The 16,012-nt window shown below is 37.4% G+C and overlaps 1 protein-coding gene across 3 annotated transcripts in view; it reads left to right on the top strand.

Moving 5' to 3' along the window:
• Nucleotides 1-16,012, top strand: part of LOC106090363 (GTP-binding protein RAD) — a 231,894-nt gene that overhangs the window by 167,142 nt on the left and 48,740 nt on the right. For all 3 annotated transcript variants that reach the window (XM_013256527.2, XM_013256526.2, XM_059369486.1), the window contains exon 5: nucleotides 5,099-5,212. In XM_013256527.2, coding sequence (XP_013111981.1) covers nucleotides 5,099-5,212 — 114 coding nt within the window. The remainder of the gene's footprint in view (nucleotides 1-5,098; nucleotides 5,213-16,012) is intronic.

Genomic DNA, 16,012 nt, shown 5'->3' with positions numbered 1-16,012 from the left:
CTGTGCATTAAATCTCTTAGAGTTTGAAATGAAAAGCAAACTTGAATGGTTGCAATATTCCTACTTTGAATATCAACACCAATTGATTTAGTCTTAAAATTCAAAAGAACTGTTGATTTGGGAATGTTAACATCTTAACGAAGTCTTAATGCCCTTGCAGTTATCATTTAATGGGAACATGAATTTGTGCCACATTGTAATTGTAATAAGTAATAAGCTAGTGACAGATGCTCCAATCTCCACACAGCATGTCGCTCAAATGTTGGGTGACAATGCAAGTATAAACAAGTAAGAGCGTGCTAAGTTCGGCCGCGCCGAATCTTATATACCCTCCACCATTGATCGCATTTCTCGAGTTTTATGCGCGGTATCTCTTTTTAGACAAACATAGAATATTGAAAAAGAACTCTTATGCTATTGGAGCTATATCGAGCTATAGTTCGAACCACAAATGAATGCTGAACATTGTAGAAGTCATTGTGTAATATTTCAGTTCATTCGGATAAGAATTGCGCCTTGTAGGGGCCCAAGAAGCAAAATCGGGAGATAGGTTTATATGGGAGCTGAATCAAGCTATTGATCGATTTAGACCATATTAAACACGTATGTTGAAGGTCATGAGAGAAGCCGTTGTACAAAAATTCAACCATATCGGATGAGAATTGCGACCTCTAGAGGTTCAAGAAGTCATGATTCCAGATCGGTTTATATGGCAGCTATATCAGGTTCTATACTGATTTACGCCATACTTAGCACAGTAATTGGAAGTCATAACAAAACACCTCACGCAAAATTTCGGCCAAATCGGATGAGAATTGCGCCCTCTATTGGCTCAAGAAGTCAAGCCCCAAGATCGGTTTATATGACAGCTATACCAGATTATAAACTGATTTGAAATATAATTAACACAATTATTGAAAGTGATACCAAAACACTACGTGCAAAATTTCAGTTAAATCGGATGAGAATTGGGCCCTCTAGAAGCTCAAGAAGTCAAGACCCAAGATCGGTTTATATGACAGCTATATCAAAATATGGACCGATACTTTGCGTAGTTGTTGGAAGTGCTACCAAAACACCATGTGCAAAATTTCAGTTAAATCGAATGAGAATTGCGCCCTCTAGAGGCTCAAGAAGTCAAAACCAAAGATCGGTTTATATAGCAGCTATATAAAAACATGGACCGATTTAAACCGTACTTAGCGTAGTTGTTGGAGGTGATACCGAAACACTACGTGCAAAATTTCAGTTAAATCGGATGAGAATTGCGCCCTCTAGAGGCTCAAGAAGTCAAGACCCAAGATCGGTTTATATGGGAGCTATATCAAAACATGGACCGATATGGCCCATTTACAATACCAACCGACCTACACTAATAGGAAGTATTTGTGCAAAATTTCAAGCGGCTAGCTTTACTCCTTCGGAAGTTAGTGTACTTTCGACAGACAGACAGACGGAGGTCGGACGGACATGGCTAGATCGACATAAAATGTCGCTACGATCAAGAATATTTCGAGTAGTTACAAACAGAATGATATTTTTTTTTTAATAGCGTTTCAAGCTCCTCGATCTTCTGCGCTCATTCTAAAATCTCTGACACCAAGTTTCGAGGTATCTCCCACCACTTCATCTTTCCATCGTGCTTTTGGTCTTCCCGGTTTGCGTGTACCATCGTGTTTGCTTTCAAAAGACTTCTTTGCTGGAGCTTCTTCATCCATTCTGACAACATGACCTAGCCAACGCTGCCGTTGTATTTTGATGCGTGTAACCATGCTATGGTCGTCATAAAGCTCATACAGCTCGTGGTTCATACGTCGCCTATATTCTCCATTAACGCAAACTGGTTCATATGTTCTACGAAGAATCTGTCTCTCAAATACTCCAAGCACTGCCACACCTGTTTTCACAAGTACCCATGCTTCAGAACCATATAACAACAGGGGTAGTGTGAGTGTCTTGTATAGTGTAACCTTCGTCTGTCGAGAGGTGGCCTTGTTTCCAAACCGCTTACTTAGTCCTCGTTTCTAAACTGCTTACTTATGGTCCATATATTTTACGAAGAATCTTTCTCTCAAATACTCCAAACACTGCCTCATCTGCTTTACACAAGTACCCATGCCTCTGAACCATATAACAGCACAGGTAATATCAGTGTCTTGTTTAGTGTAACCTTCGTCTGTCGAGAGGTGGCCTTGTTTCTAAACTGCCTACTTAGTCCAAAGTAGCATCTGGTTGCCAGTATTATTCTTCGCTTAATCTCAAAACTGGTGCCATTCGTTTGGGTTACAGCGGTGTCGAGGTAGATCAAGTTACTGACTGTCTCAAACTTGTGGTACCCAACTTTCTCCATTTTCTTTATCTGCTCTGTTATGCAAGGCTTTTTGGGACTTGAAACCATCCATTTTGTCTTATCTCCATTTACTGCCAGACCCATTTTCACTGACTCGCTTTCGATTCTTTCAAAGGCTGCAGTTAGAACTTTCGATTGAGCTAACATAGAGCTCTAAAATTTTGCACAGAGCTGTATTTTTATACCCACCACCATAGGATGGGGGTATACTAATCTAGTCATTCCGTTTGTAACACCTCGAAATATTCGTCTAAGACCCAATAAAGTTGTATATAACCTTGATCGTCTAGACGCTCTAAGTCAATCTAGCCATGTCCGTCCGTCTGTCGAAATCACGATAGCGGTCGAATGCATAAAGCTAGCCTCATGAAATTTTGCACAGTTTCTTTATATTAATGTAGATCGTTGGGGATGGCAAATGGGCCTTATCGGTTCAGATTTAGATATAGCTCGCATATGAACCGATCTCCCGATTTGAATTCTTGAGCAACTGGAAGCCGCAATTTTCGTCCGATGTGGCTGAAATTTTGCACATAATGTTTTGTTATGACTTCCAATAACTCTGCCTAGAATGGTCCAAATCGGTCTATAACCTGGTATAGCCCCCATATAAACTGATATCCGGATTGGACTTCTGTAGCCATTAGAAGCCTAAATTTTTTTCCGATTTGGCTGACATTTGGAACAAAGTCTTGAGCTATGACTATCAATATCCATGCCAAGTATGACTTGAGTTATGACTATCAACATCCAAGCCAAGTATGATCCGAATCGGTTCATAAACAGGTGGAAGCCCCCATATAAACTGGTACCCAGATTGGACTTCTTCAGCCCTTAGAAGCCTACATTTTTATCCGATTTGGCTGACATTTGGAACAAAGACTAGTGTTATGACTTTCAAAATCCGTGTCATGTATGATCCGAATCGGACTATAAACAGCCCTTAGAAGCCTACATTTTCACTAGATTTGGCAGAAATTTGGCTCAAACCCTACCGTAAGACTTACAACATCAGTGCCTAGTTTTATCCGAATCGGTCAATATGGTGATATTGGCCCCCTTAAGTACCGATAACCCGATATGACTTCTTGAGACCAAAATAATTCAGTTAATAAGGTTACATATTTAGCGGAATCCATGGTGGTGAGTACCTAAGATTCGTCCCGGTCGAACTTAGCACGCTTTTAGTTGTTTGCTCATAAGCACGTTAAGTTCGAGGATGAGCTATGTCGGACTATATCTTGATATAGCCCCCATATAGACCGATCTGCCGACTTAAGTTCTTAGGCACATATATTATCCGATTTTACTGAAATTGGGGACAGTGGGTTGTGTAAGGCCACTCGACATTTTTCTTCAGTTTGGCCCCGATTGGTCCAGATTTGGATATAGCTACCATATAGGCCGATCTCTCGATTTAGGGTCTTGGGCCCATAAAATCCATATTTATTGTCCGATTGCGCCGAAATGTGGGACAGTGAGTTGTGTTAGGCTCTTCAACATATTTTTTCAATTTGCTTCAGATCGGGGCAGATTTGGATATAGCTACCATATAGGCCGATTTCTCGATTTAGGGTCTTGGGCCCATAAAAGCCATATTTATTGTCTGATTTCGCCGAAATGTGGGACAGTGAGTTGTGTTAGGCCCTTCGACAGCTTTTTTCAATTTGGTTCAGATCGGTTCAGATTTGGATATAGCTGCGATATATACCGATCTGCCGATTTAAGTTCTTGGGCCCATAAATGGGGCATTTATTGTCCGATTTCGCTGAAATTTGGGACAAACAGTTGTGTTAAGCCCTTCGGCATTCTTCTTTAGTGTGACCCAGATCGGTGCAGATTTAGATATAGCTGCCATATTAGTCTATCTCTCGATTTAAGCTCTTGGGCCCATAAATGGGGCATTTATTGTCCGATTTCGCCGAAATTTGGGGCAATGAGTTGTGTTAGGCCCTTTGCAATTCTTCCTCAATTTGGTCCAGATCGTTCCAGATTTGGATACAGCTGCCATATAGGCCGATCTCTCGATTTAAGTTTTTGGACCCATAAAAGCCAGTTTATTGTCCGATTTCGCCGAAATTTGGGACAGTGAGTTGTGTTAGGTCCTTTGCAATCCTTCTTCAATTTGGTCCAGATCGTTCCAGATTTGGATATAGCTGCCATATAGACCGATCTCTCGATTTAAAGTCTCTGCCCCATAAAAGATGAATTTATTATCTCATTTCGCTGAAATTCGACACAGTGTCTAATGTTTGGCTTTTCGACATCCTGCCGAACTTAAAGCCTTTTTACTTGTTCCTTATTAAATTATATTTCCCTTAAACAGCATAACATTCATCTCTAATTGCCTCGTTCACTCCCCATGATCCATGACAACAGACATGAGCTTCAAAAAAAAATCCATTCAAATATTAATGAAATGCCTACGGTTTTCAAATTCCAAGAAATTCTGCAATTATTTCAAAACCCATTTTAATTGAATTCCAAAAAAAAAATTAAATGAGGTGTTTAATTTGAATGCAATTCCATAAACGATGTACGAGTATAATAACATGCAAAATTTCATTTAATCATAAATAATTCACAAATAATAAAATTTAATTATCTCAGTGGGGTTTCATGCAGAGTGAAGTGAAAAGTGTTGCGGCACTGTTTACACTTGGCAAATTGTTTTGCAAATCTAACACTAACAACTACAACAATAACAAGCAATTATAAGAATTTCATTTTTTCATTTACCATTTGCAGCGCAGCGAAAGTCCAATGCATTTCTCGATGTGCCCACCATGAATATGCATCACTTGAGAGTCTCCGATGATGAGGATTTGGATCGTTTGCGAACGTTTAGTGCTTCAAAAGGAGGTAAGTTTCAATTAAACGGAGACGAAGAGGGGAAAGGGTTGGGGGGTGTTGTGAAGCCTAAGAAATGAAATGTCACATAAAAAAAAATTCCTACAATAGGTGGAGGAAAGTGGTGGAGCAGGGGCGGACCCTCCCCCTTACCCCAAAAATACTACCCAAAAATAAAAGTGGAGCGATCGCATCAATGTGGGAACCAAATGAAAGGTATTCAAGAGTAGAGTACGAATTTCACAATAAAAGTTGGGTTCAAGTACCTGGGGGGCCGCCCCAGCCCCAAAACCCCTTAAAATAGGTTTATTTGACGATCATGACAATATGGGACTCAAATGAAAGGTATTCGGGAGTAGATTACGAATATGGTCAGGAAAAAGAAATATGGTTCGGAAGGGGGCGAACCCTCCCCGTTACCCCAAAAATATCACCCAAAATCACAAGTGGACCGATAACGACAATATGATCGACCTAGACCAAATTGCAGAAATATGTTGAGGGGCTTAATTTAACTCTCTGTGTCAAATTTCGGCAACAACGGACAATAAACGCGCCTTTTATGGGCCAAAAACCTTAAATCGAGAGATCGGTCTATATGGCAGCTATATCCAAATCTGATCCGGTCAGGGCCAAATTGACCAAGGATGTCGAAGGGCCTAACACAACTCACTGTCCCAAGTTTTAGCAAAATCGAATAATAAATGTGGCTTCCATGGGCCTAAGACCCTAAATCGGAGGATCGGTCTATATGGCAGCTATATCCAACTCTGGACCGATCTAAGCTGAATTGACGGAGGATGTCGAAGGGCCTAACACAACTCACTGTACAAAATTTCAGCAAAATCTGATAATAAATGTGGCTTCCATGGGCCTAAGACCCTAAATCGGAGGATCGGTCTATATGGCAGCTATAACCAAATCTGGACTGATCAGGGCCAAATTGATAAAAGGTATTGAAGGGCTTAAAATAACTCACTGTCCCAAATTTCAGCAAAATCAGATAATAAATGTGGCTTTTACGGGCCCAAAACCTCAAATCGGAGGATCGGTCTATATGACAGCTATAACCAAATCTGGACCGATCTCTGCCAAATTGACAAAGGGTATTGAAGGGCTTAAAACAACTCACTATCCCAAATTTCAGTAAAATCGGATAATAAATGTGGCTTTTATTGGCCTAATACCCTAAATCGGCGGATCGGTCTATATGGCAGCTATATCCAACTCTGGACCAATCTGGGCCAAATTGACCAAGGATGTCGAAGGGCCTAACACAACTCACTGTACCAAATTTCAGCAAAATCGGATAATAAATGTGGCTTTTACGGGCCTAAGACCCTAAATCGGAGGATCGGTCTATATGGCAGCTATATCCAACTCTGGACCAATCTGGGCCTAATTGACGGAGAATGTCAAAGGGCCTAACACAACTCACTGTACCAAATTTCAGCAAAATCAGATAATAAATGTGGCTTTTATTAGCCTAAGACCCTAAATCGGAGGATCGGTCTATATGGCAGCTAAATCCAACTCTGGACCAATATGGGCAAAACTGACCAAGGATGTCGAAGGGCTTAAAATAACTCACTGTTCCAAATTTCAGCAAAATCGGATATTAAATGTGTCTTTTATGGGCTTAAGACCCTAAATCGGAGTATCGGTCTATATGGCAGCTATATCCAACTCTGGACCACTCTAGGCCAAATTGACCAAGGATGTCGAAGGGCCTAACGCAACTCACTGTCCCAAATTTCAGCAAAATCGGATAATAAATGTGGCTTTCATGGGTCTAAGACCCTAAATCGGAGGATCGGTCTATATGGGGGCTATATCAAGATCAAGAATATATATACTTTATAGGGTCGGATCAAGAATATATATACCTTATGCAAACGGAATGACAAAATGATTATACCGCCCTCCTTCGGTGGTGGGTATAAAAATTGGGTCCAATTACCCAGGAAGTCGACCTAACCCCAAAATGTCTAAAAACAGACAAATTGGTCGTCCATATCAATATGGGGCTTAAATGAAAGGCAATCGGGAGTAGATTACGAATCTGGCATAAAAGATCCGATCGAAGTGTAGGGGGTCACCCCACCCCCCGAAAACTCCACAAATAGTTATATGACCCATCGTCACTATATGGGATTCGGTTTGTTCGTTTGTTCCGTAGAATCAAAAGAAGGAAACATAGGTTATAAAATTTTCTTATATTTACTTTGATGGGCAAGTGACCACCCCCGAAATACCCCCTAAACCTGAAATATTTACCAATACAGTAATATGGGGCTAAAAAGAAAGGCATTTGGGAGTAGAGTAAAAATTTGCCCAGTAACCGAGCAGGGGTAAACTTTTCACACATCAATGAGTGCTTTTCGATTCAAGTTGAGTTTATCAACGATAAGGTCCCTTTTTCATAGACGAGTCCGAACGGCGTGCCGCAGTGCGACACCTCTTTAGGGAGAATTTTTTACATGACCATGCATGGTCGGGTACTTCACAAATGTCGCCAGCATTAAGAGGGGATAATCAACGCCTTAAATTTTGTCCGAAGTTCCGCCAGCGTTCGAACGCAGGCGTTCAGCGTCATAGGCGGACATAGGCTACAGTAGCACGATATCCACATTCAGGGCGAAGTGTCTGCACCCTAAATAGATATTAGAGAGTTAAATAAGGCGAAGCGGAGCGCGCCCTGTCCAGCTAGTTTGCTATATATATCAGGGTATGCATTCTTCGGGAATTGTCAAGCATTTGTGACTAAGCAGAGAAACATTTGGGCCATCAATAGTTTCGAATCATTTATATAGAGCCATAAGAGTAGGAAAGACTCTTAGAAGGAACCCCTTTACTATCAGGCATATTTTTCTTTGATATTTTATGGAAAATTAATTTTTTTCCGTTATTTTTATATAAAAACCCTCTCAATTCTCTTATTTATGCGCCATATGAACCATGTACTCGTATTCATTTCATCATTTCTTCCCCCATTTCTCCATTTGAGTGATATACGCCAGAGGCCAATGGCTTGTGTCAAACTCATGGCAAATGTTTTTCAACATTTCAAAACCATACGTTTCCCGGTCTATAGATTTTGTTTCGCAAGAAAATGTGATTAATTGCGTGGGGCATTATTGGTACACGTTCTTATTGGTGTACGTTTTGTTGAGGTTTTCTATTCTCTTTTCGCTTTTTTTATCATTCTTAAAGTGGGATAAACAAAAAAAATCCTCTACAAACAAATCCATTGATTCGCATTCCTTACCCTAGGATATATTTGCTAAGGCAGAGCGTTCACTTTAGCGCTTTCATAAACAAAGGCGGGAAAAAAAGCAAGGCAAAATGGCAATTTAAAGAAAAAAAAGAAACGAAATGAATCCATGTTCCCCCTTATCACTCATACCAAGGCCTTGGAAGATGATTTAAAAGAGATTATCATTTTTTGTTTCGCGTACGCTTTTTTTTTAATCTTTCTCCTCTGGCGCTATATACGCAATTTGCCAGCCACCCACCATTTGAAACAAGTGAAAGCCATCTTTTGTTTTCCGTTTTAGAGGGGGAAGTGTGGGAAGAATTTTTCGCTACAAAATAAATTTCAATGATATTGGCAAATAATATACAACTGATTGATATGTGATTAATTTTCGTATTTTATTTTTTTTTTTTTGAAGTTGATTGGAATATTTGCAAAATACTCGCTCTAACAACGTTGTCTATTCATTGAACTTGCATGTTAGCAAATAAGCAACGAAACTCCCTTAGAATTAGTCTATGGAACTAGAAAACAATGTCGATGGATGTCTATGACTAGAATGGGAGTGTAGTATAGGAGAAATAAGTTCCTCAAGGCAAGGGCCTTATTTATGGCCGCAGATTTTTTAGAGCTCTTTTTACCCTACACCACATCTGGGGAACAGGGTGTCATACTTTATTATAAGAAGGAGACTATCGAGACATTGTTAAGTACAACTGTCTGTCCGTTTATTCGACTGTTTTTCTTTCCATGTATTCTTGTACAGTTCGTATTTGTTATCCCGTTACCATATGTATTTTTTTTTTTTACATTTAGATATAGCTGACATATAGATCCTTGATCCGATATGTCCTATTATTGCTGCAGTAGCCACAATTTCTGATCTGTACAAAATTTAGCATGAAGTGTTTTATTTTACGTCCTAAGATGTGTGTATAATTTGATCTAAATTACTTAAAATTTACATGTGCCTTCCATATACAATGGCACAGATAAGTCTACGAACCTTTTCGAAAATAGCAGTTTCGTTAACTGACAGTTACGTTATGAGGATATAATAGAGCCCAAATAATTTAAACTATTCCTTAGACTGATGACCATTGTAGATAGTTTTAGCAACATTCGATATTTGGCAGAAAAATTCCATTTCAAAAAATGGGTTTTTTTAGTGGGGTATGTAGACTTTTCTGTGCTACTGTATATGTTCTAGTCTATAAAGCGTAAAGGAGCTTCTGCAGTAGACCCAATTTAAGTCCTATCGTAAGAAAATGTTGAATGGTTCTTTTCGATAATATCAATACGTAGTCAAGATTAAAGCCTGACTACATTTTGACATAGGTTCTATGTATTAAAAATAGTTCGTGCACTCGTTGGTATAGGCTAAAATATGGACTGCTTCGCCCGACTTTGCTTTTTATTAATTTAATTATTAGGTTCCTTGTTCCAGCTGAAAACCCTAGGCTTTGATTTTGCTTCTATTAAGAGTTGAAAGCAAAATAAAAACCTTTTTAAAACGTTATGGCATATGCTTTTATATTTTTGATAATTTTTTAAAATTCCGATACATTTTTAAAATTTCAATAAATATATAAAGTTTAAATAAATCCATTCCTTTGCGCTTCTTTCAATAAATATCGATGAATTTTGGAAATTTTGAAAATTTGGATAATTTTTGAAAATTTTGATAAATTTTAAAAACTTCGATAAATTTTCAAAATTTCGATAAATTATGATATATTTTTAAAATTTCGATAAATTTTCAATATTTCGATAAATTTTGATACATATTGATAAATTTTGAAAATTTCAATTAATTTTGAAAATTTCGATAAATTTTGAAAATTTCGATATATGTTGAAAATTTCGATAAGTTTTGAAAATTCGATATATTTTGAAAATTTCGATAAATTTTGAAATATTCGATTTATTTTGAAAATTTCGATATATTTTAAAAATTTTCTTATATATTGAAAATTTCGATAAATTTTGAAAATTTCGATAAATTTTTAAAATTCAATAAATTTTGATAATTTTGATAGTTTGGAAATTTCGATAAATTTTGAAAGTTTCGATATATTTTGAAAATTTTGATATATTTTGAAAATTTCGATAGAGTTCGATTTTTCGATTTTTGATTTATTTTGAAAATTTCGATAAATGTTGAAAATTCGATATATTTTTAAAGTTTCGAAAAATTCTAAAACTTTTGATATTTTGAAAATTTCGATAAATTTTGAAAATTCGATATATTTTGAAAATTTCGATAAATTTTTAAATTTTTGATTTATTTTGAAATTTTTGATTTATTTTGAAAATTTCGATAAATTTTGAAATTTTCGATGAAATTTTAAATTTTTGATAAATTTTCGATATATTTTAAAATTTTCTATAAATTTTGAAAATTTCGATAAATTATGAAATTTTCTATAAATTTTAACTTAATTCTAGGGTTCCTTGTCCCAGCTGAAACCCCTAGGCTTTGATTTTGCTTCTATTTAGAGTAGAAAATAAAATAGAAACTTTTTTTCAAGTTAAGGCATATGTGGTGTGCTAAAATACATTGGGCAGGTAACAGTAAAGCTTCATCATCAGTCCGCTAAACTCCAAAAAGATTACATGCTTCCATCTACTCACTAATTAGTGAGCAGTTCAATAGCAGAAGCATGGCTCATTGAGACGAACATTATATTATATAAGGGGACCTTTTTTCGATCGCAATAAGAAAAGTAAACAACCAACGACAAATTTTTAAACTTTTAAAATATTTTTAAAATTTTCATAAATTTTTTAAATTCCGATACATTTTAAAAATTTCAATAAATTTTTAAAGTTTCAATAAATTTTAAAAATTTTGATAAATTTTGAAAATTTCGATAAATTTTTAAAATTTTGATAGATGTATAAAATATCGATAAATTCTAAAAATCAATACATTCTAAAATTTCGATAATTTTTTTTTAAATTCCGATATATGATTTTTGGTTGTTTCGAGACGAGCTCAATGATCGGAGATTGGAAATGGAAAAGGAAAACCAGAGATAGCAACCAACACACCAACCACAATGGGATGCGTTTCGTCTTTGGTTAGAAGACTTTTTAACCATATTAGGTGTGATGACTTCAAAGGCCGTGCGTCGGTATGTTGTATTTGAATCGTATTAATTGCGAAAACTAATCTATGATACAATTACCACATTAACCACGCTCGACAACCCTGTCTATTAGCTGTACTATCTCCCAATGCATGTATTTTTGGGTAATGACAGACTTTTTCTGTGGAAATTACACTTCTTCCGTACTTCATATGATTTGGTGCATCCGTTGGAAGTTGTATTGATGGCTTCGAACGCCATAAAACGGCGAAACATTTTTAAAAGTTCCAAAAATTTTTAGTTTCAATGAAATTTGAAAATTTCGATAAATTTCTATAAATTTTGAAAATTTCAACTAATTTTAAAATTTTTGAAAATTTTTTAAAATTTCGATATATTTTGAAAATTTCGAAAAATTTCGATAAATTTTGAAAATTTCGATACATTCTAAAAATTTCGATAATTTTCGATATATATATATATATATACACCAATCACGACAATATGGGATTCAAATGAAAAGTATTTAAGATAATAAAACGTATCTGATATCCAATTGTCGGACAAAGTGGTTAGGGGACCACCCCAAAACATCCCTAAATCGGACATATTGACCGACTATGGCAATGTGGGACTCAAATGAAAGGTATTTGCGAATGGAATACGAATTTGATATCAAAATGTGGCACCAAGTTTCTGGAGGTCCACCCCTTTCCCAAAACACGCCCCAAACAAGACTTTATTACTGATCATGGCAATATGGGGCTCAAATAAAAGGTATTTGAGTGTAGAATGCGAATCTAATATCCCAATGTGGGACCAAGTGTTTGGGGGTTGGCCCCTTCCCAAATATACCCCCCAAAGAGGACAAATTTACGACCATCGCAATATGGGGTTCAAATAGAGGTCTGTGAGAGTAAAGTACGAATCTGATATCAATGTATTGAAAAGGGTGTCTATGGGGCCAACCCACCCTTCGGACCTCTAGCTTCTTCTGTAGAGAAAGTACCAAATGGTACGAAAGTGTACGAATTTTAAGCATAACATTTATTCACCCATCATATATTTCGTACATCCTAAATTTGGTACTTCTAGCTCCATCTACAAAGAAAAATATTGTACCAATTTTGTTACAAAAATTTTAGAATTGTGAAAAAATCATTTAATGGAGCATCATATATTTCTAAGTTTTACCTAAATCCCAAATTGCAGTCCTCTAATTGCATCTGCATAGAATGTACCAAATGGTACCGATATTGGTACCAAAATGTACGAGTTTTGAATAGATCATTTAGTCATGTCTTTCAAGTAAAATTTCAAAATTCTACCTTTATCCATTCGTCCTGTAGAAAGTTCACCCATATTGTACCTTTTTGGTACTTTTTTTAGTACCTTAATGTAGAAGTTTCCAAAAACTCTTATAGTCACCCAACTAAGGTTGCCATGGCGTTAATAATTTCCAAAATTCAAAGCTCTAGTTCAATTTAAAAAGAAAGTACAAATAGTACCAATAGGGGTACTAAACATACTATTTCGCTCACTTTCGATACGATTTTGGGAAATTTGAGCCTAAGAAGATTATTCTAGCCCTCTCCGTTAGCGCTGGGCAAATATGTACCATTTCGTCCTGTTCGGTACTTTTAGTACCTTAACGTATGAATAACACCAAATCCAGTCTTATCCCGTGCCTATGACCCAAGACCAACATTTGGGCAACATTTCATGATTCTAGCTTTAGCCGTTTGGGCTGGGCGATGATAGATTTTTTTCAAAATATGTTTTTCATAAAAAATTTTGAAAAAATACATAAAAAATTTCGTCTAAAGAATTTATAAACTATTTTTTTTTTTTTTTTTTTGATTTCCCTGAAATTAAATTTGCATAGAAAATTTCCTAGAATTTTGGGAATCTGAAAACGAATTTTCATACAATTTGTCCCAAATTGCTCTCTGTAGCATCCCTTTTTCCTTATACATAAAAGTAAAGATAATTAAGTCACGAATAATTTATGCCAATCAAAATCAAAAAATTGTTAAAATATGTCAATATTTTATGCAAATAAGCAAAATTTTTCCTTGCAGCAATATTGAGTTTAATAATTGTCTCTAGACCCCATCCACTCTTATGTAAGGCATCCAACTAAAAACAAAATCTGAATTAATTTCCACCACTTGAAGAAATCAATTTTGGAAAATTTTATAAATTATCGATAAAACCCATTATGGCAATATACCAAGGAATCGCCTTAGAATCTCAATTGGTAGAAAATTTGTATCTGACAATTGCGACAACATAATGCCCAGCTTCTGGCATTCTCAATCATCGATAGCAAATATGCAAATCAGATTTAAAAAGCCCTTAAGAAGCAACAAACACAACAACAACTGACAAAAATCCCCTTGGCTGAATATCATCAACGTTGAAGAGGCTTTTCATAATAAAAACAAAAACAAAGAAAAAGACAATCAACACACAACTCACCCCTCCTCTCTCAGCTACACTCCTCCACACATACATACCATATTTAAAACACATTGATTGATTGTGTATTATTATTGATACAACTTTGCATGTAAATGACTTAATATGATTGAGCGTATGAATGGAAGACAATACTCTCAACAGCAGCAGCAACAACAACAACAGCAGCAATGGCACAATCATCTTATGCATGTTATGCTTTGAAGTCCCAGCCGTAAAGAGAGCCTCAGAGATGGGCATAAGAAATTCATTGAAATTTCACACAAATGAGAGCAGTCAAAGGCAGCAGAGATTTTAAAATCACACACACACATTGAAGAGTTGCTTGATGACTGAGAAGCGTTGGGTGGTGTGGGTATTGTGATGAATGAGCAGCATGTCAAGAAAATTATAAATATGTTTTTTTTTTTATTCTTTCGCTCCTGAAGTGATTGTGACAGATTTATCGCAAAAGAGCCGTTTAAAAGACAGCAGCAGCAGCAGCGGCACTCAAAACCAAGCAACACTTTAATGTGAGCCAACAAGGCTGCCGAGAGACAAGACACAAATGTGTCTCTTTTTGACATTTTAAAGGAAAGTGCCTGAAAGCAAATTGTAAGATTGACTTTTTTTTGGGGGGGAGGGGGGGTAGCTTTGTCAAACAGTAGAAGTTACAATGGGATAACATGGAAAGCCATATTTGTATACAATCCGATTACACTATGTAACACAACATTGAGGTCTGGTGATGGTGATGATGATGGTGAAAAGTTCAAGAAGCCAAGTGAAAGGGCATATCTTGGTAGTCATGTGTTGAAAGCACTCTACTATCCTCTTGATTTGATTTTGCCGATACTTTGAATGTTCGTATGTTGGGCACTATGTAGACGGGCCGTAGGCTCGAAACGGGACCTGAATCCGAAGATAGTCCACTGGCTCTACAGGAGCGTGATTAGACCAATACTTACTTACGCCTCAGTAGATTGGTGGACTGCTATGGAGAAAAAGTGCAACATAAGGACCTTACAACAGGTTCAGAGAACATGTTGTCTTGGCATAGGCGGAGCAATGAGGACCACTCCCAATAGGGCACTGGAGGCTATTTTAGATATCCGACCCATTGACATACAGATTATGTATGAGGCAGCCACTGTGGCTATGAGACTTAAGGCGATGGGAGTATAGATTGAGGATGAGAGCAGCTCATACCATTGCGGTATAATCGAGGCGACGATAGGAAACCGGGAAGGAAGGGAAGAGGTTTCCGATCGGATGAGATGAACCTTGAGGTCGGGTGCGAGGCACTGCTGCCAGTGGTACAGACTCGGGTATACGGGACCATAGTTTTGCCATCTGGAAGATCATGTTACACGGATGGATCAAAGCTAGAGGACAGAATGGGCCTGGGGGTCTACATTGAGAACCCAGGGACTGAGATCTGTTTCAGACTGCCTGACCTTAATACGGTCCGGTGCAGACGGAGATCCAGGCAATCAATGAATGCCTGAAGTGGTGTGGTGCTAAAGCGAGAACGCCGAGTATGAATAACTTTACCGACAGTAAAACTGCCATAAGGGCAATAACAACCAAGAAGGTAAGGTCACGCACAACTAAGCCAGTAATCGGCTTGTTGTGCGCTCTAAGCCGATTACTGGCTTAGGTGTATATCCATAGTGACATAGGCGGATTAATATCTGCACCCTCTTTCCAACTGATACAGATAGTGTGCTTGGGATAGGGAAAGAACATTTTTCCTAGCTGCTAGTGAACTACGATGGCGGTAAAGAGGTTATCGCATAACCAATCCCTGATGTTTGTAGAGAATGATTACCTCGGAATGAGGTGCAAGTAGCAGTAACCCGACTAAAGAACAACAAGGCAGCAGGAGCCGATGGGTTGGACGCTGAACTATTTAGGACCGTAGGCGACACGCTGAAAAGGCGTTGGCATCAGCTCGTCTGCGCGAACTGGCTTGAAGAACGCATACCCGATTATTGGAACCTC

This window comes from Stomoxys calcitrans, chromosome 5 (genome assembly GCF_963082655.1).
Source record: "Stomoxys calcitrans chromosome 5, idStoCalc2.1, whole genome shotgun sequence".
Taxonomy (NCBI): domain Eukaryota; kingdom Metazoa; phylum Arthropoda; class Insecta; order Diptera; family Muscidae; genus Stomoxys; species Stomoxys calcitrans.
Note: the sequence above shows the minus strand (reverse complement) of the source record. Positions and strands in the feature narration are given on the sequence as shown.